This window comes from Phyllopteryx taeniolatus, chromosome 21 (assembly GCF_024500385.1).
Source record: "Phyllopteryx taeniolatus isolate TA_2022b chromosome 21, UOR_Ptae_1.2, whole genome shotgun sequence".
NCBI classification, from domain to species: domain Eukaryota; kingdom Metazoa; phylum Chordata; class Actinopteri; order Syngnathiformes; family Syngnathidae; genus Phyllopteryx; species Phyllopteryx taeniolatus.
In genome coordinates, this window is record NC_084522.1 from 9,709,789 (window position 1) to 9,737,459 (window position 27,671).

At 40.3% G+C, this 27,671-nt stretch overlaps 2 protein-coding genes across 4 annotated transcripts in view; both read right to left on the bottom strand.

Moving 5' to 3' along the window:
- The window catches only part of rftn1a (raftlin, lipid raft linker 1a), a 35,714-nt gene extending 21,454 nt beyond the window's left edge, over positions 1 to 14,260 (bottom strand). Inside the window, exons 1-2 of the mRNA XM_061759773.1 lie at positions 14,055 to 14,260; positions 8,446 to 8,598 (exon numbers count right to left, since the gene is read on the bottom strand). Of these exons, the coding sequence (XP_061615757.1) occupies positions 8,446 to 8,593 (148 nt within the window). The 5' untranslated portion in view covers positions 8,594 to 8,598; positions 14,055 to 14,260. The remainder of the gene's footprint in view (positions 1 to 8,445; positions 8,599 to 14,054) is intronic.
- Positions 14,261 to 14,616: 356 nt separating this feature from the next.
- dazl (deleted in azoospermia-like) lies at positions 14,617 to 27,666 on the bottom strand. Of its 3 annotated transcripts, none has more exons than XM_061761030.1 (10): positions 27,527 to 27,666; positions 24,462 to 24,584; positions 24,203 to 24,294; positions 24,014 to 24,065; positions 23,876 to 23,942; positions 23,645 to 23,787; positions 19,066 to 19,143; positions 18,904 to 18,954; positions 15,725 to 15,796; positions 14,617 to 15,633 (listed from the first exon to the last, which is right to left on the bottom strand). In XM_061761030.1, the coding sequence occupies exons 1-9, from the start codon at positions 27,527 to 27,529 to the stop codon at positions 15,752 to 15,754; spliced, it is 654 nt and encodes a 217-aa protein (XP_061617014.1). In that variant the 5' UTR covers positions 27,530 to 27,666; the 3' UTR covers positions 14,617 to 15,633; positions 15,725 to 15,751. The 3 variants fall into 3 exon arrangements, with proteins under 3 accessions (XP_061617014.1, XP_061617013.1, XP_061617015.1); XM_061761029.1 differs by having other exon boundaries at positions 19,066 to 19,146; XM_061761031.1 differs by lacking the exon at positions 19,066 to 19,143.
- Positions 27,667 to 27,671: the final 5 nt, after the last annotated feature.

The following is a 27,671-nucleotide window of genomic DNA, read 5'->3' on the forward strand; positions in this document are numbered from 1 at the left end:
TTTAAAAACCATCAGGTTTTGAGGCTCAAAACATCTGTGTAATCTGGATAAAAAAACTCATGCAGGTTCAGTTATTTATTTATTTATTTTTTAAGTCACTTCACAATGTTAGCAAAACTATGGGAGTGTGTGCTTTTGATTCCATAAAAGTCATGTCGACGCGAGCTAACTAAACAACATGCAACATGACCCCATGAACTTGGCTGAGAATTAGCCACGTTGTAGTTTTAATGAGCAGAGTGGCCTCCATCTCCGCAGGGTGGCACAAAGTCATCAGCAGCTTCAGTCCTGTGGCATGGCGCCATACCGACTCTCTCACACATCCTCCACTCTCACACCTCTTAAAAGTCCTCCAGTCCTCCTCCATGTTAACGTAGATATTTGAATGCCGTCAATGGCAGTCAATGAGTTAAACCAGATTCCCCCCCTTTTTCACCAGACCCAACTAACACTTGTGTCTCTTCTCTACTAATGGGCTCCTTGGTCTCACACCCTCTTGTTACTGCATCATCACGTTTTTTTGTCTCTGCTCCTTGAGTCACTGTCTCTACTTTGGATGTTCATATAGTCAAGATGACATTTCAAGGAGAGATGATGTCACAGGGTACAGCTGTTGGATGATAAAAGTGTAATAAGGCATTCGATTTGCGCTTTATGGTGAGGCGGAGAGCAACACGACAAATGTGCAACCCGGAGGCCATGGGAATACCTACCGACCACACTCAGTCACCGTGGCCTAGTAAGACTCAGTCTGACTTTGTCACAGTGAACAATTGGAGCCTCTAAATTCGGATGCCCCTAAGGTTATAAAAATTCGAATTTCATGCCCATTTTCAGGGAAGGAAAACTCAAATGTAGACAAAACATTGTTTTTGTGCTTTTTCTTTGGCTTTTTTTTGGGGGGGGGGGGTTTGAATCAAAAAGATGGATCGAAGTCTTGCGTGATTTCACGTGACACCTCAGCGGACTTTAGAGCATCAAAGGATTAACTCTCCTCTACTTTTTCTTATTTTTGACACGCATTCCAAAAGGAGGACCAGATTCAACAAGGGGTCTTAAAAAGAAGACAGCGAAAATACTCTACATCATAAATTACATTGAGTAAGTGGACTCCAGTGTCACCATACATGTGGTCACTTGTCAGTTGCTCATGTTATGTATTACAATAGTGTTGTCCTGATCCAATCCCGTGATTGGAAATCAGGGCCAATCACATAAATTTAAGATGAAAAAGATCATATTTGATCATTTGCTAATTTCTAAAGGTCACAATTTGACAAAATAATCCTGGCGTACAAAGATCTTGCCAAATGGAAAATAAATATCTTAGTTTTTTAGTACACTATTTAACCTTTCGAATTTACCTTTAAGGGTTTTTAGGAACTGTATTTGAAGAGCACCAGGAAAGGTCTCTCTGGCTTGTGTTCAAAAAATGGCCACAAGCTTTTGCACTTGTCCGCAGCTTATTCAGTAAAAAGTACCACGGCGTGTGATGTGGAAACATTTTGCTTACACGGTTGACAGTTAGGACAAGCCAAAAGATACTAAAAAATGAAGTCTGCAAAGCCTGATATGACAGAGCGCTGAACGACATCATCAAAGAGTTGAACGAGCGACGGGTTAAACGATTTATCATTTTAAAAAGAATTCTAACGAGTGTGAATTATTTTGTGACAAGCAAACCTGTGCCCCTGATTGCATTTAATGAGGTAAATAATCAATAGTGTTGTCTTTAGATGAGTGGAGCACTAACTCACCTATCCATGAAAAAAGGATTGACTCAATATACATTTAAGACACACCCTTTTAAATTAGATGTATGGTATATGCATTGTTTACTATGAAAAATAAAATGTGCTCAAATATAGCAATCTTGCATACCTTCTACAGTAATAAAACACAGATACATATCTATATACATACACACACACACCTATATATACACACATGCATATATACGTATATACACGTATATATATGACTCAACACACAAATAAATACAAACGCGCACACACACACACACACATATATATCCTTAAATTACCAAGATATCAGATCTGACTGTATCGGGAGATACTCAAACTCAAGTGACTCAACTCAGACTGGGGTGCAAAAAAAAAAGTGATCAGGGCATTCATATATTACATTGTTTAACTTATTTTACCCTGAAAGGGAAAAATGTTCATTAAAAAAAGATGACTGAGGTTCGTGCAAATGTGCCTCGTTCCACCTTCATTAGTGGTGTATTAATATTAACTGATTAACCCGTGTCTCAATACCTTTGTCAATTTTGTGTTGTTCCCAACTTAAGCAAAAAAACAAAAGCAGACGGTCTGAAGCGCTCTGATCCAAAGTCTGAGTAGAAGATACTTCATAGCTCCTCTCTGAGAACACTCGTTTTATAAACAGTCACATAACTGGATGCAGCTGTGATATTCGTTTTTCATTACTGAGTAAGAGTCATCAAGTCACGCTGGTAGGCAAATATTATTAATGGCAGCCTAATTGAATTAGAGCGTGGACTTGACCGCAGGTTTTTTTTGGGGTTTTTTTTATTCCCAATGTCATGGACAGACATGAGGATGCCTATATTGACCCGCACCACACACACACTCACACACATATATACAAATAAATCCCTTTCCTGGGAATGAGGTCTCTCAATCTCCACAAACAATCAAATAATCCTCAAGGAATCCTTCCCTCCTCTTGCTCTCTGTATCACAAATGGAGAGAGAGGGTGGGTGGAAAGCACACCGACATACGCACACACAAGCGCGCACTCTCCCTCGCACACCCAAAACACACGATTCATAATATCCATGTGAGTAGAGTCATCTTAAGGCTGCTCAGATGGCATCAGCGAGTTTACCATATAAATGACCAACCTGTCTGCTTGAAGATAACAGTAACTCTGCTCCCAAAGAGACAAAAAGTGTTTGAAGTGCGCAGGAATGAAACGGTTTACGGTATCACCGATAGCATTTTAGTCCTGGGTCGACGTCAAATCTTTTGACTCATCTCCATGATCATAATCATAATGAAGGCAAGTTTGCTATTAGCTAAATAGCTCGCCATCTTTTAGTCAATCGAACAAGTAAAGTTTGTGAGGTCTTAAATGCATGAAAATTCACTTGCTGCGGTATGAAAAAAGTGCATAGGGTTTCTGATTTTATATATATTTTTTTGTATTAAAAATATAGCGTGTTGTGATGCTTTCGGTTTATGGATCTGGCCAATTTTTTTGGTCATATATTCGGGGCCAGCAACACCTTCTCAACTGGCTTAACTATGAGAAGCACCGGCCTACATTTACAACCTAAATTATAATATTGGTTCCATGAAATTGCATTGATTTATTCCCAAAAGTATGTTCATTTTGTAGCATTTCTCTAGGCTGCACTGCTTTCAGTAAATGTTATATATTTATTTAATTGTTGTTTTTTTGTTTTTTGTTTTGGGGTCGAATCAGATTTTAGACTCTTTGTGTTGCCATGTCAGTTTAATCTGCCCCGGGGCTTTCAGAATCAGTAATAGTGGCTGAAGTAACTTCAATTATATTAGCAATGAGACTGTTTCTTTATCCAATCAGCTTTCAAATTCACCTCACAAACAATGTTAACATTTTTCTGACCTCTGATTGAATGAACGCTTGAGTGAACAAAGTGTCAGTACTCTCTCAATGCATACTGCATGTACACATACAGAATGCTTACAATATGTACTGCCTGTGTGGCTATTTAATATGGACATAGGAAAAAAACAATATTTTGGAGTGCTTTTTTTTTGGGGGATCAGGATCGTTCCCATTGAGGTTCAGAGACCTGGGCCTGGCCAAGTTTTACATAAATAAGAGCTGCTACTCATCTGGGAAGACGTTTTGCAAGAGGTTAGAGTGTGTCTGTAGGCTTTTTGTCAATTGATCCAGAAGTGTGAGGTCACAAGTCATTGATTGCCTGGCTAATAATTTCTGTCTACTTTATCCCAAAGGTGTTTGCTGGACACGTTTAGTTTATCCCTATAATGACCTTTCTTTGTGTACTGAAAAGGGCCTTCCCTAAATTGTTATCACAAAGCATAGAATTGTCCGAAAACAAAGATTTAGGGTGGGAAAAGCCCAACCCTTGATTAAAAGAGTTGTCCCAGTACTTTTGCCAATATAGTCTACAACCTTCATGCCCTTTTGTGTGTTTTAAAACAATTTCAGGCTGCCAAATCTGGTTGGATGCCAGCAAACGTGCCAAACACAACAGGGCTGGCTCTAAAAGCGACTAGTTTGTCTCCAACTGGAAGCGACATTATGTCTGCTGTCATGTCTGTTACAGTTTTGCATTAGAGAGTCACTTGCAGTGGATTTCTTTGAGCTTCTTGCACCTGTTTCGGCTTGTCGCTTCATATTGTACATGGCGCTCGCTTGTAGAAAGCCGAGGGGAGAGCAGCCGTTTTGTTATATCTGCTTTTAACGGTTCCCCTCACTTTGCTCGCCTTTCTATCGCACCAACAGTCCACACAAGCAACACAATGGAAGGATTGTATTTTTAGAAAGCACATGCCTCTGGTGGATTCTCTTCAAATTTTTGTCAAGATGCTGCGAGTGCACGCCCACACATTAGGGGAGTATTTTTCAATATTCATTGAATGGTGCAGGAAAATGTGCAAAAACACATCAGCATCATTGTGTGACGCAGAGGTCACATCACACAACAACATGCGCAGCTCAGTGAACTTTCAACACACTGACTCACTGCACATGCACAAAGTTTAGAAGCCATTTTCTTTGTCTTCAGGACACTGACATTATGTAGACAACCGTTCAGCAGAGTTGCTGACGTAAACATTTAATTTCTCTGGTTAAAGTTGGAAAAGCAACTTTGGAAGTCGAAACATGGCACGAATCACAATGGCGGAAAAACGGCAAAATTTGTAGTTCTTGGGTGTGGGCGGCATATCATAAAAACAATTTCCTTTAAAAGGCTTTGGCTCTAGGGACCAAATGGCAATTATATAGAATGAGTGGAACTGTGACGAATGAGGATACCTCATCTAATTGTGACATATCTTCAATGTTGCCATACCCTTTGAACAAGTCATTGTTTACACCAGGGGTCACCACCTTCTTGAAACTGAGAACTGCTACTTGGGTACTCATTTTTGCACAGGGCTACCAGTAGATACATGCTTCTGAAATGACAAATTTGCTCAATTTACTTTAGATGTTAGTATTAATAATTAAATATATTCATTCATCTATGGGAGGACTTTGATCAGGTATACATTTCTCACAATTATCAACAATGATTTACCAAGAAGGAAACATAAAATATCAAAATGCAATTTATTTTAAGTGTTTACAATTTCAAATGATAACTACAACAACCCGAGGAAATCACAATCTCCCATCACTGGTGAGTGACTATTTTTCAGAACAGGGCCATAGGTTACACGTGCTCCTTCTGTTTTTCCCCCCTGAATATTTACATATTGATCTTCAGATTGCATCCCTTGTATTAAATGAACAGGCTCAACTCAGCAGACACTTCATTCAGTACACCTGCACAAGACCCACATTTTAAACACATTACATCAACATACTGTACATAAAATAATGTTAAAGAACACAACAGATGTTTGCGTTTGTGATGATCAGTAAAACCGGGTAAAGAAATGTTACTTGACAATCGATCCAATTCAAAATCGACCCATGTTGGATCGCAATCCTAAATTAAACAAGAGGGGTGAAATATTTAGGAACTGGCCACAGGTGAGGGGTTCGAGTCACATGACATGACTCAAGTCAGGCTTGGGACTTGTTTGGCTCAAACTTTCGTAATACTCGACTAGACTAATTTGGCTTGGACTTGAACCGTGACTCGACAAGTCTTGCCTGTTTACATTTGAAAATATGCATTTTCAAGCTAGAGTGGTTGCATTTGTTTTGATTTTGAAAGAAAGGTTGTTTTATTTGTATAATGCGAACAGATCTGGCAAATCTACCAGTATGCTGTGATGCGGAGTGCAGAGGCCACCTTATGAAGCAAGTATCTTGAAAGGAGCTCTAAATTTGGATTCAAGGATTATGCTTTTGATAAATTCAGGGAAAAGAGAAGGGCAACATGAAGGATTTCCAACTCAATGATACTGTAAGAGACATGACATCGAACTTCATCCGTCACTATAAAACCCACAAATACAAATAAACCATTAACGTCACAGTTTAGCTATCTGATAGCTGGTCAAACGTTAACGATTCATGTCCGTTTAATTGGGAAGACAATAAAATAATCAATGATATGGACACTGGTTTGGGACCATTAAAAAAAAAAAAAAAAACTATTGTGAATGTTTTAGTGCAAAGGGGCTAACATGCAAATATATGTTGTGACTATACTTTACACCGATTTTAATCGGCCTTATCGATATCGGCCGATAATTAGCATTTTATGCTGATTGGCTTTAATGTCATAATTCGCCGATCCGATCACCGCAAAAGACATTTACTCCGCGTCGCAATTGTGCACAGTATATTTGAATCCAAAAGTTAGTTTATTTTTAGCCTTGTCGCGTGTCTTTTGATGTAGTACTGTAAATATCCGACGGCCAATAAAGTTATTAAAAAAAATAATAATTTTAAATAATAATGTCGGCGGTGTGGAACAGACAACACGTCGAGATAGACAACACGTAATGCCTACAGGACAAATTTGCTCTTTCAGGATTGTCAGACTACTGCAATAAAATCTTGTATTCCGATACCACCGCATCCCGTTTTTTTACGATCAGTCGGCTTTATCTTGTCAACTCAAATACGAACAGATACACTCGTTACCGTGGCAACGACAACAAGAGTGGAGCGAGCCGACTGTAATATAAGGACAAAATGGGGAAAAACGTGTGTTGGTGTTCTCAGGACAGGAGAAGGCATTCGTTTAAGGTTTGCTTGATGTATGTTTCTCATACTTTTAATACAATACGGCTCGCAAGCAGGCAACAAAACATTATGTAGCCTAGCAAGCTACTGCTAGCACGAACGGTTGGATGTAAACATGCTGCCGTTCTGTCGAATCATGCTCTACAGGTTCGGTGTGGGTGAAGTAATTTAATTAAAAGTAAAGTAATTTAATTACAGTAAGTTAGCACCCATTAGTTCTGTCATGTTGTAATGTTGGTTTGACCTGACTGATTGGAATACATGATCTGACTAGAGCAGTGATTTCCAACCTTTATGGAGCCAAGGAACATATTTTACAATTGAATAATCTCACAGCACACCAACATACAAAAATGTCACAAAATGTGGATACATTAATTACTGTATTTTCTTCCTGCCATCTAATAGAAGACCATTCATTTGTTCTGTCTGTCACTATGCCTCACTGGCATAAATAGAGGAACAAAGATACATTATTTATTGTAAATAATAATAATATTTTTTTTAGCAATTAGTTACACAAGTATATACAGTAAATGAACAGGTCGTTTAAATAGACCCATTCCTCTATCATGTGATCGGATCGGTGATCGTTTTTTTTTTTTAATTGCTGATGGGTGATCGGCCCCAAAAAATCCTGATTGTGTAAAGCCTCGTTGTGACTGAGCAAGATTGTATGACTTGATTTATGATGACTTGCTATTGACTTGGCAGACTTGACCTGCTTGATTTTTGCCACAGTAACTTGGGACTTGCTTGAAACTTGAAGGTTAAGACCTAGTAGACTTACTGATGATGTGCACATATAGTATGTCACTTGCATATTGGGGTTATACTGTAGTTTGCAGTGCTATATACCAGTGATTTCCAACCTTTATGGAGCCAAGGCACATATTTTACAATTGAAAAATCTCACGGCACACCAACACACAAAAATGGCACAAAAAGTGGATACATTAATTACTGTATGGACCTCCTGCCATCTAACAGAAGAGCATTTATTTGTTCTGTCTATCACTATGCCTCACTGGCATAAATAGATGAACAAAGATACATTTCTTGTAAATAAATAATTTTTTGAGCAATTAAGTAAAATTTGATAATTTCCCACGGCACACCTGAAAATCGCTCACGGCACACTAATGTGCCACGGCACACTGGTTGGGAATCACTGCGATGTACAGTGGCTATGCAAAGTTTTCAGACCCCCTTAAATTTTTCACTCTTTGTTATATTTCAGCCTTTTGTTAAAATCATTTAAAGTATTTTTTTCCCCCTCATTAATGTACACACAGCACCCCATATTGACAGAAAAACAAATTTTATTGTTGAAATTTTTGCTGATTTATTAAAAAAGAAAAACTGATACATATTGTATTCAGACCCTTTGCTGTGACACTCATTTAACTCGGGTGCTGTCCATTTTTTCTGATCATCCTTAAAATGGTGTGTTTGATTATACTGATTGGACTTGATTAGGAAAGCCACACACCTGTCTATATAAGGAATATCCATACCTTCTTTACCCAATAGAAAATCCAGGAAATGGTACGTGTAGGAGACTCCTACTTTGGTCTCCACCTGAGGCCTTCGCAGGGTAGAGTAGATGTTGCCTGGGCTTTGCGTCTCTTCGGCTTTGCGCAATTTAGGGAGCCTACACCCCATAATCTCTGGAGAAAGGAGACAAGGAGATGAGGAGAGCAGATACTGCTGCTAAAACCAGCATTGATAAGAGTTTCTAAATATAAAAATACATTCACACTTTCTGGGAAGTGAGTCTACATGTTAACGCTCATGCGCAAGCTCCTGCTGTGGGAAATAATGTGTTTCGTTCTCTCATGCACCCCTCTCCCTCTCCCACACACACACACACACACACACACACTGTAATGCAATAATGTTGAAATATGAAACTGTCACCCATTACCTGCTTGCCAGGCTGTGATACGGCCGTCTCCTAATCAAACGTGGCTGATTGGGAGCGACATGTTTGATCAGAACGAATTAAAGCCGAAATGAGAGTGATTTCCTGCCCTGTCAAGCGCGGCGACACGACACCAGACAGAGAGGATAGAGGAGAGCTAAGATGGCGAGCGTGTTGTACCGCCATCCAATTTATATGTTGATCCACAAGGTCAGCATTCCATCACAAAAGAGATTTTCTCAAGACTGCGCAAGCCCAACAGGCAATTAAATTGACAATTTATAGCGGTCAAAATTCCCTATTCTCCTTTGACGGTTCAGAGAAAGCAATATGGATCCAAAGCTCTCGGTTATTGCACCGAAAACAGGATAGAGGTGCTTTTCTCGACAAATAACATTAGATAGTAGGCAGGGCGGGTCAAATAGAGAGACTGTGACATGTATGACAAGTTGACCAAAATCATCGAGCAAATCAACTGTGACAGCCTCAACCAACCTCCAACCATCAATTACACTTAATATTCCCACCTGCCACCCTTTACAACAGTCACATTGGGAGGTGTGCGCTCATGCTCCCTGAAGGCCGGTCTGTATCTCTACGTGGCGGGCACGGAGAAAGGCAAAGTGCACGGACATTAACTGGGCTAATGATCCTAACAGATGACATGAAGCTTGGTGTATGTGTAGGTATGTTGGAGCTTTGGCTGCATAGCAAGTGCATCTCCAAAGGCTAGAAAGTGAAAGATAAGATGCGTTTTCATAAATCTTTTGTCTTGAAACATTCACTCATCCTTACCTTAGCTTGCAGCTGCATTCTTCCCATTCCTTTGACAAAGCATTATTCCACTATTCCCTCATAATTGTATCTTTAGGCAGTGGAGTAGAGAGACCAAATGAAGTGGCCAGTCTACTACAACATCTATTTGGTCTGCAAACATTCGGCCTTCCAGTACATGTATGTTAGATTCTTTCCTCCAATTAGATTTTAGCCTCAGTGTGTTGCCATATCAATATGATCTTCAGAATCAGTAATAACTGTCGGACTCCCTTTCAAACAAAATGTTGCACCCCACCTTAAATAAAGATGTTTCTTCCCCCCATGGCCCAACTTTATATTAGCAATGGGACTGTTTCTTTAACTAATCAGATTTCAAATAGTCCTCAGAGGGCCAAAGCGCTAACCCCCAATGACAACAGCGCAAAACTTAACTTTCAGTCACCTTCGACTAGCAAAACACATCTGTAGCTCTCTGCACACATTAATACGGCACCTCTAGAGAATATAATGCATTTTATTTAACTGCTTTATGTTTTTGTAATGTTATTAGATAAATATAAATTCTGAACTGCTCCAGAAGATGTATGTGGCACAGTTGCATGCTGTTATATTGTGTTGTTGTATAGTATTGACAGTTTCTATTATTGCCACGTGATAGTAGTGCTATTAGAAGTGGATTAAGTCGGATAAGTCCCTAACGGCCTCTGTGGTATATTAGTGCTGATAAATTGCAAGGATGGGCGTAATAGTTGATTGATTGTTCTTCTACTGTAGTGTATGTCACAACTCCAATATTGGGTGTGTTTCCCCATCTCTTTAAAAAAAAAAAAAAGAGCAATTAATCAACTAATGGATTGTTAATTTTCTTCATAATTGATCAGTGCAATTTAGTCAAATGCATAGTCCTAATCAATATGGTAACAGATTGCTGTGGCATCCCCAAAGCCAGCTGGGAAAGTCACCCATGACGTTAATAAGCGGTAACGATGGATGGAATGCACTTTCAAACCACTGACAAAGGTTTGCTATTAAGACAGATCACTAAATTTACAGAAAATAATGCTTTGTGACTCATTGTCTTCATACTATAATTCAGACGTCTTGGTCGGCTGACAAACTCATTTCATTTGTGCACCTAACGCTGCAATGAAAGTAGTAGTTGAAGTAGTTGTGGAAATGCATTGCATGATATGCTGCTTGCTGGTAATCACACAAAAAAATAAAAAATTAATAAAATTTTTTATTTTTTTTAAAAGGGCAGTTGGTACACAACGGTAGCGCTAACGCAAATGGAACAGGTGTTCAAACAGGTCCAACAATATGAAGGACCATTAAAGTTGACGTTGCCATGGCAATGATAAAGCTACATTACAAGATAGTGTACAGTCAAAACACCTTTGAAGCTTCTAGTTTAAGGTCAAAGTACAGAAAGGTTTGACCAAACAACCATCACTTTATATGTATTTCCAGCTTTTCTCACTATCATGCCAATTATGTATCCAATTCCTTCCTTGCTAATTTATCACATCCTACAGACGCCCTCACGTTCCCTCGCCATCCATTCACCCTTCTGTCCACTTGGTCCATCTGTCTGGTGTCTCATAAGAGTTCCCGCCACAGACGTGATCCCCCCGCTGAGCCCATTTAGAGGCGTAATCTACAAGAATGTTTCCAGCCAGCCGCCGTGATGCCTGAGTTATGACTAGTTTAGAACGCAGCCAAGCATTTTGACGCCAAGCCTTAGCACACCGTCTAGGCATGGAGACAGGTCGACTTCATGGTTGAAGGGTGAGACAATGTAAACTGAACTCAACAGCAACGCTGTTCTTGTGGAGAAACTCAAGGAAGTTCAAAACTTCGAGGCCTTTTCTCCCCTGCACAGGTGGTCTTTCTTTCCCCACATGTTGACTTCAAACAGAATCTCACCACTTGCTCTCACACAAGCAGCAAGAATGGCCATGATGGGAGAAACAGCCATTAAAGATGAAGCCACAGGAGGCAGATAAAAAGCCAAGCAAAAGAAGAGAAGGCAAAAGAGAAGGACGGCAGACGGGCGTACTGCAGATTTTCATTTGAGAATCTCTTGTAACAGCGTCTTGGAAATGACAGACGATTTGCAGGAGAGCGTAATCCGTCTCCTCTGCTATTCCACTTGAATACACACACTCAGGGAGGGGGGTGGGCTCTTGTTTGGAATGGCGCAACAGACGTTAACCGGGGAGGGAGACTCTGACCGAGCTTGAGAACATTCACAGTAAACAGCCCGAGCCACTGGGGAGGCTCCAGTCATCCTGATCGCTCACCTTCAAACACAAATTTATGGGTATATTTAATTCCAATTGCCAAGCATCCAACTATGGTAACATCATTATTTTGGAGTTACAGGATGGCACTTGGCAGAATTTTAGACTCAGATCATTTTTTAGCTCGAAATAAGTCTTGAAAATTCTACTTGAAGGAATGGTTAGAGGCAAAGAGGTGTAGCACTTAATTTAGTGTTTCAGATGTAGGTGAAAAAGAAACTAATCAAATAAATGCTTTTGGATAGATAGCGACGATATGCAACTGATTCCCTCACCAGTTGCATTTTTTGAAATCCCACTTATCGTGCATATGCTATACTAATATGATAGCTGCTCAGTTTTATACTAATATGATAGCTGCTCAGTTTTGAGTGACAGTGAGTGAAATACAAATATTTAAATACAGTGGTAACTTGACTTATGACTTAGTGTAGTTCCGTGACCAAGCTGGTAACTCAATTCAATTGTCCCCATTGAAATTAATTGAAGTGCCATGAATTCTCCCCAGGCTAAAAAACAAAACCAACAACTTGTTTTAATGCATCTTTGATAAACAAAAAATGCACTGTATTGTATAAAAACAATGGGCAAAAATGCAAATTTGCTTTTGTTTTGCTGTGTGGACACTTGGTGATCGTTCATGCACTTAAGTGTTCTTTCCTGTTTTATATCTTATAGCAAGTATCAGCAAAGGAGGGCCCTACTGACTCACAGTGTACATTAGATAAGAAATTGTGAATAAAGGGAGAAGACGGACAGCAGGCCAAATTGCCCCTCCAGCAACATTAAAGTGTTTTCATGAGGCTGGAAAAACAAATGGCACACACAGTAGTCTGTACTCTGGTCAAATGGAAAACAACAACAATTTTTCTTAAATCAATTGAATCTGGTGAAAGACCTCATTTTTACAATGGCGACCTCTCCAAGTGGTCTGCTAGCAGCATGCTGAAAGGTGTCAGAAAGGTTCCACAAAGGGGATAAAAAAAAAAAAGCAAAAAAAAACAAACATGCGTATACAATACAAACTACAGGTTTTGCCCTTTCATGTGTGTCAGAGGTTCAACTAGCATGTCCTCAAAGAGATGCTGCCACATTTGCTTCATTCAGTGTGTGAGACGTAGTGACAGTTGTGGCAGGACATTATGCCGGATCACAAAGCCTGGAGCATCTGACAGTTCCTGACAGAGAAAAACATCGCAGTACTGGAGCAACCTCCTTACTCGGCCATCCTGGCTCAGAGGAATTTTTTTCCTCTTTCTCAAGCTCAAAGCGGTCATCAAGGGGACTCGTTTTGAAGACTTGGACGACATCAAGATGGTCGTGACGACAGCTGCGGAGGATCCCGGAAGATTTTTTTCCAGGAGTGCATGAAGGCGTGGCAGAGAAGGCTGGGAAAGTGCGTTAGACTCAAAAGGGATTATTACTTCGAAGAAACTTTTAATTTGGATTTGAAATATCTTTGGGGATACCAGTTCTGCCATACCGATGCAAAGACACTGAAGTGTCATTTTCTGTTTTATGATTGTCACATAAGCACAGCAAGCAACATTGGCTCTATAAATCCTTATTTTTCACGTTTAGTCTCACATTTGTCTCCATTTTCCTGACCTGTATCTGCAGTAACAAGGGCACAGTCCAATGGATTTCTGTTTCCTATCCTTTAAAGAAAAACGTTCGAGATGTACCAATATGTGTTGTTTTAGCTCTACTAGTGTTCCATGTGAATAGAGCAGCTTAAAAATGTCAATTTACCTAATACACTCCCGACGACTCCTCATATGCGTCCAGTGTACAAGCCATAAAGTACCAGTAGCAAAAACATTTTTTTTTTTTATAAATGACACCATTTTGTTTGCAAGAGGCGCACACACCGTCAACCTGTGACAGTGACGAGTGGATTTAACATTTAACGTAATGCACGCACACAATTCATATACCCGTGATTCCAAACACTTTTCCCCACGACAGCGAGACAAAAACTTTAAACACACGTCTCGTGAAACGTCACGCAACTATCATTCGACTAGTTTTTCGGGGCGTAAAAGTGACAATTGACAAATCCTCCCCGGGGGGGGGTAAACAAACAGTTTTAAGTGCGAGTAAAAAGGGAGCAAAAACTCACCGAGCTTGGTGGTCGTCAGTGAGCCGTCCTGAGAGTACAATGTACCGCCGTTGACGTGAGCCTCCTCGGCACGGCTGGTGGGAGTGAGACGCGTGGATTCGGTGTAACTCGCAGGCTCCCGGTATGTGGCGTGGAGCTCTGACAAGGCAGGGCGGTCTGCTCCCTGCTCACCCACTTGGAATACTTTTTAGACTAGAGCGCCCCGTGATGTTTTCTTTACGACCACGCCCCCATTAGGTAGCATACAGCTCTCATCCGACCAATCACGCCCACGTCGAAGTGCCATTAGCCGTGTGTGGCTCAAAGTGTTACCCCCAGCATTTTTTGATAAATTCATATTTCATAAGCGGCAATCCAGAGCCATTCATAATTCAGAGGCGTCTGACTAGAGGCAGTTGGGTGAGGAGCAGGGTGGTCATGGTCATGGCACCCTGGGGAGCCCAAGTCACACCAGTTGACAGCAACCCACTAAAAGAAGACAAGATGACATAGGCCGTTGCTAATGAAGAAAAGCCTGAATGGAGGCTGGAAAACAACTTAAAAAACTCCCAAGACACCACAGTTAAACTTTTATTATAGTTTTTATTTATCCAAACACATGGAACACTACAAAAACTAACAGTGCAATGCCCAGACTCCCTGAATACACACTTTAGCAGTGTTTTTTTTTTAGGGGCACACGAGACCTGAAAATCCTGAAACATATACAACCTGCGCCAAGATGCACCAATCCAGACAAAGGCAATGAAAACAATCACCATATGTGCAGTGCAAATGAGGCAGTGCTGGTTTTTTTACCTTACAAAGTGTAAAATAAACAAAAACTTGCGTCAGGATGAATCCTCAAATACAAACGACTAGGATCCTAGTGAGTCATGCAAGTGTTAACTTTCTTCTCCCAAAAAGAGCACTTGAAATGTCCTTCAATGTCAAAGGCGTTTCAAGGCATTTTTAAACTTCAAACAAGTTGGCTGGTAACTCTGCCATGTGATAGTGATGTGTGATCAAGTTGATGTGCGAAATGTGATTCTGTTGCCTTACCAGTGCTCGCCTCCACCCGATGTCATGTGAAATTAAAGAACAAAGTAAACATGGGTGTAAAAACTCAATAAAATGGCCAAAATGTTGAAGCATAGAAACTAGTGTTGTCAGGCCGTTATCATATATACATATTTTTGAATATTGTTTTACAGTCAAAAAAAAAGACCAACTCAACATTTTAAAAAATAATTAAATAAATCAAAATGTAAAAAAAAATATAAATAGGCACAAAAGGTGATCTTAAAAGACTTTTTTTTTTCCTTTTCCTTAATTAATTACCAAACAAGCTGGTACGGTGAGAGTGCTCTGCTCTTCCTCGTGACCCTTTTCTGAGTGATCTTTACACATTAAAAGCACTGTGAGGTTTGTGGTCCCGACCAGTTGTGGGTCAAAGGTGACTGTGATGGGACTAGAAAATAAATTAAAATTGACCTCAGAAGCCAAGCGAATGGAGGAAACAAAATGTCAGGGGGGAGGTTTGTGGCAGTCGGGTGAAGTAGAGGTTTCGTCTTATCTGTATTCTGATGTCCTGTATACCCTTTGAGAGAGGAGGGCAGAAAAGACATCACTTACTTGTCTTCACTGGCATACGGTCGACGTGAAAACCCAAGTCTGAAGTGGTGCACTACCTGGTGTGGGGTCAGAAGCTGTGCGAGCTACAGCACGGTCAGCATGGTCTGAACGCCACACTCAACAGCATTCTACAAAAGAACAATTTAATTGGAGTCATTTCCTAGTTTGGAGATTGACTCAAATGTTTTAACATAGCACAAAGCAAGGAGGACAAGAATCGACTGCCATCTAGTGGCACTAAAACATTTTGCTGGAGTTCCACAAATTGAATAGGGGGAATCAATTTCAGGGCTCTAGTTAACTTTAGGCGGCACGGTGGCCGACTGGTTAGAGCGTCAGCCTCACCGTTCTGAGGACCCGGGTTCAATCCCCGGCCCCGCCTGTGTGGAGTTTGCATGTTCTCCCCGTGCCTGCGTGGGTTTTCTCCGGGCACTCCGGTTTCCTCCCACATCCCAAAAACATGCATTAATTGGAGACTCTAAAAAATTGCCCGTAGGTGTGACTGTGAGTGCGAATGGTTGTTAGTTCCTATGTGCCCTGCGATTGGCTGGCAACCAGTTCAGGGTGTACCCCGCCTCCTGCCCGATGACGGCTGGGATAGGCTCCAGCACGCCCGCGACCCTAGTGAGGAGAAGCGGCTCAGAAAATGGATGGATGGATGGATAGTTAACTTTAAAGGGCAAGTACCCTTAAATTTTGGCTCACCCGTGGCAAACTTGAGCTTGCCCTGTTCACTAAAGTGCACTCAAATGTTTGCTATCTGTCACAGCTCGGTTTCATCATGGTATTACTCTCCCGGTACGCTAATTATTGTGGTATTGTGGGAAAGCTCACGGTATTGCAGGAAGGTTGCTGGTACAGGTGGGGCAAAGAGGTGAAAGCAGGAATACTGAAAAGACTTTTTCTTGTTTGCAGAGTCCTTCTTAATAGGGTTTAGTAGTTTTTGTGCGTTTCCCCACAGGTTTTTGTGAAAAAGATATCTTCATATCATATATTACCATGCACTTCTATCCCATCCATCCATCCATTTTCTGAGCCGCTTCTCCTCACTAGGGTCGCGGGCGTGCTGGAGCCTATCCCAGCTGTCATCGGGCAGGAGGCGGGGTACACCCTGAACTGGTTGCCAGCCAATCGCAGGGCACATAGAAACAAACAACCATTCGCACTCACAGTCATGCCTATGGGCAATTTAGAGTCTCCAATTAATGCATGTTTTTGGGATGTGGGAGGAAACCGGAGTGCCCGGAGAAAACCCACGCAGGCACGGGGAGAACATGCAAACTCCACACAGGCGGGGACGGGGATTGAACCCCGCACCTCAGAACTGTGAGGCTGACGCTCTAAGCAGTCGACCACCGTGCCGCCCACTTCTATCCCAATCCATCCAATGTTTACATTTGTATACAGTACCTCCAAAGCGCTATATTATTATAAGCGCTCTTAATTTTGCAATGTGACTATTGTGCCATCCCTACATATGACAATAATGTTTTTCATTCGCTTGCCCGATTGGGAATGTTATACGTTTTGCTAGCTAGCTCGTGAGTATTTTTGACTTGCCACAGGCAATCAGGAATTGGTAAACTTCAAGCCCTGAATTTGTCCAAAATAAAAAATGACTTGAGCATCTACTTTTAATCCCGTGAGGCAACATTGATTGTCCAATAACTATAACTGCCTACTCGACCAATCAGTAGAGCACATAAAGAATAGATCACATAATAATTTTTAAGGCTCAAAGATGCCTTTACCACAAATGCCAGATCAGCCGTTTGGTAGACCATGTTTTTAAAAGACAGATTTATCATTTAACACTTTGTTGTACAACTCAAGTGGGCAGTTGTACCCGACACAGATGAAGATAGCACTACTGCATGACGCGGGCATCAGTGAATGAAGTGTAGAGTTCGCTGCCGTGTTGGTTAACTTGGCACACGTTGTGGTCATGGGCAGCTTGTGTATAAATGTGCTTATTACATGCTTATTTTCTTACCATTTGGTCAATAACATGATTGATGGTGCACCGGCCGGTGTGTCTATCCTTGATTATCTGTAATTTCCCATGTATAATGCGGAGGCCCCTCCCCAAAATTGTCAAGTCAATAGTGCGCATTATACATAGGTATAGGGGAAAATGTTTTTTTTTTAAAAAAAACTCACATTTTATAAATGTATGCTGCCATCTAGAGGTTATGAAAAAGCTGTACACTTTCATTCCAATATGCCACCACCACCTAGAGGTTATGAGAAAGATGTCCACTTTCATTCTAAAATGCCACCACCACCTAGAGGTTATGAAAAAGGTGTAGCCTACACTTTCATTCCAATTTGACAGGGATACGTATGATTGCATGTATGTACAGTTGTGCTCATAAGTTTACATACTCTGGCAGAATTTGTGAAATATTGCTTTTTTAATGACTTATGACTGAACAACAACCATCATTAATTTCTGTATGGTTATGTTTTGTTTAATAATAATGCTTTTCGGAAATGCTTGACAGTTTAATTTGAATCCCATTAAAGTAAATTTAATGAGTTTCGTCTGGTCCTTCATGTTTTCTTTAAGGAATTGTACCCATCTTACACACAACTTTGTGTTTTCTCATTTACTAAATAAAAGTAGGGGTGTGAATTTCTAAATAAGAGCAAGTAAATAGAGAAAATATTACGTGCAAAGCGCTTAACTTCAGAATAACTTGAAAAACCAAAACACAGATAATACTTCATGTTTTGATCATATTGGTAGAAGCAAAATCATGCATTGTAAAAATGCATTATACATATGTAGAACGGTTTTCCAGAATTCTGAGGTCATCTTTGGAGGTGCGTATTCTACATGGGTGCGCATTATACACGAGAAATTACGGTGTTTACTGTGTGGTATTACAATACATTCTAACTAGCGCTTGTAGGCTAAACCAAAGTAGCTAATATCGATACGTTACCCTATGCTGCTGATCGAAGACATGTTTTTGTCGTAGGCTACACATTGCTATTTCTTCCTTGTAAAGTGTGAAATGATCCCAAACTTTAGACACCTTGTCTTTTACAGACACCTCCTCCTGACTCGCAGCCATTGTGCCAACTTATTGCTAAACTGAGTCGTGTGGAAATATGATCCCTGCGATGTATCAAGGCAGCCATTTTGCTTTGACCTTTTTTTGTGATCGAATAATTTGATTAATCGTTGCAGCCCAACTTCCAATAAACCATTCTCACCATATGGACTCACCTGATTGCCCAGCCGTGCTCTCTGGTCAGCTGTCCAGTAAGGCGGAGCGTACTGTGTGTGTGTAAGGGAAAGGGCCAGATGTCAGACAGGACAAAACAGGAAAATAGGACCAGATCAGTAAGCAGAAATGGACAGCAAGTAGAGCAAACAAATCAATTGTACCTGGTAGGCGTACGCATTATGAGGATTCACTGGCATCTGTGGAATCATAACGCTTCCAAATTGGGAGTAGGGGTATGGCTGCTAATATGACAGTGGATGTTAAAATACATATCCTTTAACCCCAATTCAGATGTACAATGTAAAGCATTTCACTTCATGTCCCTGCACTACTGATTTTATTTCCCCAACATGATATTAATAGATTACCTTTATCATGCAAGTATCTTTGACAATCACAGTAATCTGGCCTCCATCTTGGACCTCCATTTTTTTTAGTTGTGCTAATGAGCCCAAGTCTCTTGACTGGTGACACAATACAAACGTGTTTGTGTCAGGAGTCTCTCTTACACACTAGACGACTGAACAATGTGTCCAAATGTAGTGCTTTGATGGCATATTGCAGCTATTAGTCAGTACTCAAGGAAGACCCAAGGTCACATCTGAAACTGGTCTGTTATTGTGAGTGGTTCACTTGGCCCAAACAAAAAAAAGAGTCCAGGTTTGATTTGTGTTTGATAAGTGTTTGGAATAGGATAATTTGATCAAGACGTCCTTTAAAGTGCATTTGGCTATTTGTTGGTGCGGTAAAGTCATCATAAATAGTGCTGGGCGATATGGAAAAAACCCTATTGCGATATGGGCCATTTTATATCACGATAATGATATAATGTTCCTCTCGCTGTATCGCGGTTCACCTATTGCGATTCAGTGCATTGCGGATGTTTTCCTACTCATATCGCACATAATTAGCCACATTGCGGGATATTCAGTGTATGTTGTAATTTTTTTAATGGTACAATAAATGCTTCCTAGCCTAAAACATTTAAAAAAAGGAATAAAACAGTGTATAGTACTACTGTGCATTACTGCATGTTTAAGAGTTTAAAAGGTGTTTGAGTATAGAAAGTGTTTATAAGAGTATGGTAGAGGTTAATAGGAGTATAGGGAGGATTAATAAAATTCTGGGGAGGTTGATACAGCTTTAAAATAGGGATGCATGATAACTATAGGGACAGATAATTATCAGTCTATTGGGGTAAAAAATGGCATCACACTGATCGGTCCAATATCGAAAAAAACTGGAATGATAAGAGCCGCTTCCTGGAGCAGGGCACAAGCTGGCAGCAGCCGTTGCTGCTGCATTAGCTCGTTACAGTCATGAATATTTTGACCAAAATTCTTCGCCTATGACACCACAAATAGTCAATTTCCACAGTCAATTAGCAAATGATCACCAGCATTTGCTGAAATTACAATCATCCAGTGACTAAGTTCTTAACTACTACACTCGCTACCGTTTATGTCCTTCGGAGCGCGGCTATATCATGGTTCTTCTTGTTCCCGCTATATTGCAGATTTTTATTACAGTTGTTATTTTTTTATACTGTTTGTACAATATTTTTGTGTTATCCATTGCTATTGCTCTTTCAATATTATTGTGTTTAGGCCTGTCACGATAGCAAATTTGTTTGGATAATATATTTTCCCCAAAGCTACCATGACAAACAATAGTATCGATGATTTTTATCCCGCCGATATGATGTTAGAGCATTTAAATGCCACTACATTATTTTTAAGAACAAGTCACTTTTAATTCTAATTCTAAGAATAGCGAACATTTACATTGTAATGTAGAGCAATAAATACAATATTCTAATTTGTAATCTAATTTAAATAAAACAGACTCAGGCTCTGTTCACAAAAATTGCACTTAAATATTAAACATTTGGGACAGAGGTATAAACAGTCAATGCCTTAACGGCCAATATACTGCCAATCAACTTTCCAGCTGGTTAAGAAAAAGTACCAAGTAGCAACATTAATAACAACCCATAGATCGAAGTAATGCTATACTGTATATAATGTGAGCATACATGCACAATACATGTTGTCAAGTTTGTGTTTGCATTGTTTGGGCAAAGGGCTCCGTAATTGCAAGGTGATGGGAAACGGGAAATGTCCCTCTGTGTTTTTTGTTCCGAGCTGAAGAAATTGGGTAGGATGGATTTTGTCACTTTGAGGTTTTAAGTTGTGTTCTCTCTGTTGCGACTTCATACAAATTCGGCATACCAGCTCGTTGGTGTTAGCGGGATGGCCGCTTTCATCTGGGTTGACCTTAAAATGTTCCCACCACATTAACGCGGTGGCGTTAGGCTTTGGAAGTAATTCCATTTATGCCGCTCAACTTTCTGTAATCGTACAGCTACTGGCTCGCTGTCAGAAAACTTGGCTTCATGTACGCGAGCGCCCATTTCACACACACACATCCAATCAGAAGGCGGGTCCCCACCCTTCACTATCTGATTGGTTTAGAGACCCCGATGGGTTGCCTGTGTCTGACTCAAGTCGCAGAAATGTTTTTTTCTTCCTCCACTGACACGCACTTGGAGCCACGAGACTTTACGCCGATCTGATCAGTGTGATCGGTATCGGCCGATAATTAGGATCTTATGATGATCGGCTTACATGTCATAATTCGCCGATCCGATCAATGATGTCATCGATCAGCTCCGCACAAGACATTTAATTAACTCCGCTTTGCCATTGCGTATGAATCAAAAAGCTAGTTTATTTTTAGCCTTGTCACGTGTCTTGTGGCGCAGTACTATAACTATCTGACGGCCAATTAATTTTTTTTTCAATCTTGTCTGTTAAAAAACACGTCATTGGTGTGGGACTATTTTGCGGTTTCTCAGACAAACAACACGCAAGTTATTTGCAGTCTGTGCACAACTGAAGTACATTGTGGGGAATGTCATCTAAATGCTTCAACACAACAAATTTGATCGAGCGCATGAAGAATATACACGACGAGCAGGCCGCGTTCAAGCTATGCAGCGTGGTGGAGAAAAAATAAATAAATAAAGGAAAAGCCAAACGGACGCAAACTCTGGACAGCACCCGTCGATGTAGCCTGGGCAGTGAAAAGGTTAGCGTGAGCATGTCATAAACAGTATTAAAGTAATTTAATTACAGTAAGTGAGCACCCATTATTTCTGTCATGTTGTAATGTTGTAAACTTATGTCAGTGGCCAATCCTTGATTGCCCCCTAGAGGTCATTGATGTTTTAACTTTTGTCTAAAATGCTAGAGAATAATTTTGAGCTGGGATGGGCTCCAGCACGGCCGCGAATATAGTGAGGATAAGCGGTACAGAAAATGGATAGATGGATGGATACAGTACTCAGTATACAGTACACAAGTATATACAATAAATGAATGAAGTCATGTAAATGGACACATTGCTCCATCTTGTGATCGGTTATCGTTTTTTTTTTTTTTTTTAAACTTGGTGATCGGCCCCAAAAATCCTGGTCACGTAAAGCCTAGTCGCCAGCCTCTGTTTTCTTTTTTTTTAACTGCAACATTCAGATATATGCATATGCGACCAAATTAGTCGCACTCTAGAGTCCTGTCTCTACAAAATAAATAAATACGCCAGAATTCCAGCACCATGCTGAAGTACTGAGCCATCGCTCTGCGCCCTAAGATGCACATTGATCATACTTGATGTGTCCCTGTTAATTTTTGTGTCTCTCAGACGCGGGACACCCATCAAACGAGATTCCTGCAGTTTGCTATAAAACACAATTATCTCCAATACACATAAGTAAGGGGTGCCCGCTCCAGTTTTGCATCAGTTTGGGGGTGCTTGGCCTGGAAATCGTGGATGACTGGTTAGCACATTTGCCTCACAGTTCTGCGGACCGGGGTTCAAGTCCCAGACCCGCCTGCGTGGAGTTTGCATGTTCTCCCCGTGTCTCCGTTGGTTTTCTACAGGTACTCCGGTTTCCTCCCAAATCCCAAAAACATGCATGGTAGGTTGACTGAAGACTCTTAATTGCCCGTAGGTGTGAATGTGAGTGCGAATGGTTGTTTGTTCATATGTGCCCTACACTTGACTGGCAACCAGTTCAGGGTGTACCCCACCTCTCGCCCAATGATAGCTGGGATAGGCTCCAGCACGCCTACGACCCTAGTGAGAAGAAGCGGTACAAAAAAATGGATGGATGTCTGTTATCTGTATTGAGTAGGAGAAGCAGCATGTTATCGGTGGCAAAAAAGTTATCGTGCATCCCTACTTTTGTACATATTCTGTGTTCTGAATAAACAGGGGATTCCAAAATGACCCCAAACATCAGATGTAAAGTAGAAGTTGCTCACTTCACACTGCTGCGGCTGCTTGCTTAGTCACCATTTTTTCAGCCTTATCGCCCAGCCCTATTATGCACTTTACCTTTTCAGAGTTTTTACACAACTGTCAATTTTATTTTTACTTTTGTACTACATATGCACAAGTGATATGAATTTTTTTCAGATGTTTTATTGCTTAAGAAATGTGACGTGCCATGTTTACATGGCATCAAAAATAAATGTTTCAATAAATATTTATTTGCATTTGTACTTCTTACTCAATCGGTATCGGAGCATTTAAATCAATATGGAATTGAACTGCAACCCAAAGAATCAATGTTGAATCGAATTGCAACCTAAAGAATCGAAATCCAATCAGGAGGTTCTTAACAATGCCCAGCCCTAGTATGCCTGTAACATGTGTAGGTGCGCGTTCTTTTCTTACGTGATAGTAGGGGCTTCCACCATTAACGAAGGGTGAGGGTTGGGTCATAGAAGTTGCATTGGGTGGGCAGCATGTGCAGTACACATACTGGGAGGGGCTCATCCAAGGCTCAAGTGGCATCATACGCGGTGGTGGTCTAGTTCCTGAGGGCAGGGGACAGGGAGAGTATGACATATAAGTAAAGCAGAAACATCTATAATGGTATGAAGATGGTGCGCTCAGAATACATACGACAAGTCCTGTGCTTGATGATTGCGGGGCCCAGCTTGAGTGTCTTCCCTTTCCAAATGATATGTTGCTATAGAAACAAACAATCCATTGTAAACAACAACACTACAATGATTTTTCTTTTTTAAACTTTCTACTTACATCAACAATTGACTTAACGTCCACATCTTCAGTAAAGTACACAAACCCATACCTGGAAGAAGAATTGTTACACCCACAACACAAAACTAATGTACAATATTGAAAAGCAACATCTTGAACTACTTTTAGTACCACTGTGTTTAACTAAGACACAGATGCCATATGTAAGTGCATATATAGAGAATGTACCCTTTGCTGAGTCCTCCACGGTATGTGATGATTTTCACATCCTTGACTGTACCATATGTCGCAAAGAAGTCCCTCATTTCGGCTGTATTAGCCTAAAGGTTTGGAGGTAAGTCAAAGTAAAAAAAGATTTTAGTAGACCATCCTTAAAACATGTTCTACTGTACAAACGTGGGTTTCATGTAAACAAACCATGTAAATCAACCACGTCTTATGCATTCAACAGCTACAGCTATTTGTAGTCAAGCTCACACATCCTTACTCTAGTGTCAATCCCACCAACAAAGATGGCATTGGGAGTGACTCTGCCCTCTGGCAGAATGTAGCCGTTGGACAACTGGGAGGAAAGTGAATCTTGGTTGCTGCCCCTTGGTGTCTGGGTGTCCTACAAAGAAAACATCACTGTTAACAAAATGATAAACAAAGTATGTAGAATAAACAGCTTTTTATTATGGAACATACATTAAACTATCCCCTAATTGTGTAACGTTATTTATTACAGAGCAGTGATTCTTAAGGCCTCTTTATACGGCCGTATTGCATCACTTGGCCGACGAACTGCCCCGCGCGGCCCCTCTGCGTAGCTTGACACGCACACAGCAAAAATTGTTGCTGCGCGTCGAACGCCGCGGAGATCATCTCTTGTGATTGGTCCGTTTTAATCACATGCTGTAATGACGTACTCAGCGGGCCCCTTGGTTCTACATACCATCTATGCCGCCGCCTTCTCGATCGATTTTGCAGCATTTTTAAACGTATCATCTGGTCATCTAGGTCCATTTGTTCTAGCAGACACTGTTCCACAGTCGCCATCGTTGTTGCTTTGTTCCTTGTTACTGAAAGGAAAGTAAAAACGGCTACCGGAAATGGCCAACAAAATGCAGAGGAAACTCCATCCTGTGGTGTCCTAGCCAATACCAGCTGTAGCGACACCCCTGACTCGGAGGTGAACTGCAGTACATTTTCAAAACTGCGCACGTGGGTTGCGCTCGAGTATAAAGGCAAACTATGCGTTTGACAGCCGCAGTGACGTCAGCGCGTTCGCCGTCCGAGCGAGTATAAAGAAGCCTTCAGTGTTGTACAAGTACCACAAGTGGGTACGTGGGCTCCCTCTACTGGTATGTGACGAAATTATTGGTAATGAATGCTTGAAACCATCTGTAACTCCAATTTTACAACCAAGCTTGAAACCATCTGTAACTCAATTTTACAACCAAACACAGGGGACTTGTGGGATTGTTTCTCCCCAAAAAGTTGTATTTAACACACATATATATGTATATAAGTACAACGTGTTTGCATTTAATCTTTCAGATAATTATGTTTATTACACATTTAGGCAGATTTTTTTAAAACACTAATTGAGTTTTCTTTTAACAATGTCAGGGCACATCATACATACATAGTTAAACCCTTATCTTCAAATCAATGTCCTATTGTCCAGCATTGATGGTTCTTGTGTTCTATAACTTCAAATCTTCCATTTGTCGTCAAATTGTCTCTTAGTCTTATTTTATGTGTAACTTTCTCCATTACAAATAATTCTCCCACTGTGCACACCCTACTGCTCATTGGTCAATGTTTCAACTTTTATCACAAAATCCTAATTATTTTTACTCTATATCAGCACATTAACAAGGTTCCCCAAGTCCCTGACATGTTTTTCATATCTCATATCCTATTTTTTTTTAAACCCCACCATATTTTGTCCCAATACTCTTATCCTTTGGCAAGTCTAGACTATATCCATGTATGGTCGGAATCCATGCGTCCACATGCTCTCCAGCATGGTTGCTGGATCGATATAATTTCTTCCCTAATCTTTGAGAAGGTATTAAAAAAAATGAACATATTTTTCCAATTAAACGCACTCGACAGTAGCAACTGGACTGAGTTTTCAGAGATTCAGCTATTCATCAGTTTAAGACTTTTTAATTACAATTTTATGTGCAATACATTTTAATTGAATCATTCAGTACAGCTGTTTTTTTCCCTTCATTTTGTTATATGTAAGTGCAGTGTTAATTTTCATACTACAGTGGCCTAAACTTATTTATTTAAACTTTAATCCAATATTTCAGTTTTAATGTACAGTACTTTTTTTTTTACTTTTCAAGTAGTACATTGTTTAAATAAAGTTCAACTGAATTTAACTTTTACTGAAACATTTTGGCATTTAATCTTTTGTTCCTTTTTGTATTTAACTTTGAAGAACAATACATTTCAATTGAATCGTTTAGTCTATTTTCCTACATTTAGGTGCAGTGTTAATATTCAAACTGTGCCTAATGTTACAGTGACTTACAATAATGTACTTTTTGGGAAGAAAACCTCTGCCTTTTTATAAATGAATATTTAGGTCTACTATACAACTGCATTTTAATGTTGGCCTTTATGGTGGTACTTTTGAGACCTAAGGATTTTTTTTAGGCGGTACTTGGCTGTAAAATGTTTGGATTACTACTGTTTTAGAGGTACTTGGTGTAAAATGTTTTGGTTACTACTGTTTTAGAGGACATGTTCATGATTCAAAGCCTGAGTACAGTAGTATTCTCCCTTTTAAAACTAACAGTGTCTCTTCACCTAGATAGCAGTGACAAATGGGGGCAAAGGACGGCTTGGTCTAATTGCTGGGTTTATAACTCCCGGACTATCGCTGGCTCTTAGTCCCTGATTGTTAAACCTGTACCAGCCAGTCTTTGATAGTGGCCATCAGCAATAAGCTTTATCTTTGATCATGATGAATATGATGATAAAGGCAATATGTTTATGCTAAGATGTAAACACTATAGTTTTCCAAGTTGTGTAATACAAATGTAAGCAACCACGTAGCCTCTCAGTTACTATTTAGAGCAACAGAGTCCTCGAGGACTAATTGACGTTACCGAACTTGTAAAGTGGTGTTACCTACCTAACCACCTGTAAAATGTGTGACGATTTTTTTTTTCAACTTGACACCCACAGAACACAAGGAGAAAATGGCGGATAGTTGGAGACATGCGAACTCTTCCAAGTTGTGTATAAACCAAGGTGGTAAAGGTGCGCTCTTTTTTTTATTTTATTTTTTTCCAAAAAGCAGGTGCTCGCTGAAAACATTTTAAACGCGAGTTAATATTACACCTCGAATGCACATGTACTTTGAGCAATCATTTTATTAATGGTGCCTTTTTTTTCAAAGCTAGCTTGCCCGCTTTAGCAAGGTCATTTGAGGCTAATTAGCAAAAGTCGCTGGGAAACAGTTGAAGTGATGGACTTTCAGTTTCGCAATTGTCGTGCTACACCTTAGCCATACAACAGACATGTATATCGTGTTACTTAAAAACTTACCATATTTAAAACGATAAAAACCCTGCATTTAAGGCCTGATGGTCAAACGCAAGAAACGCGCTTTTTTCTGCCCCAACTATGGTCCAGTTAGGCCACCTCGCTTCACCATGAAACCGCCCAGTTCCACATCACATGACCAAACCAA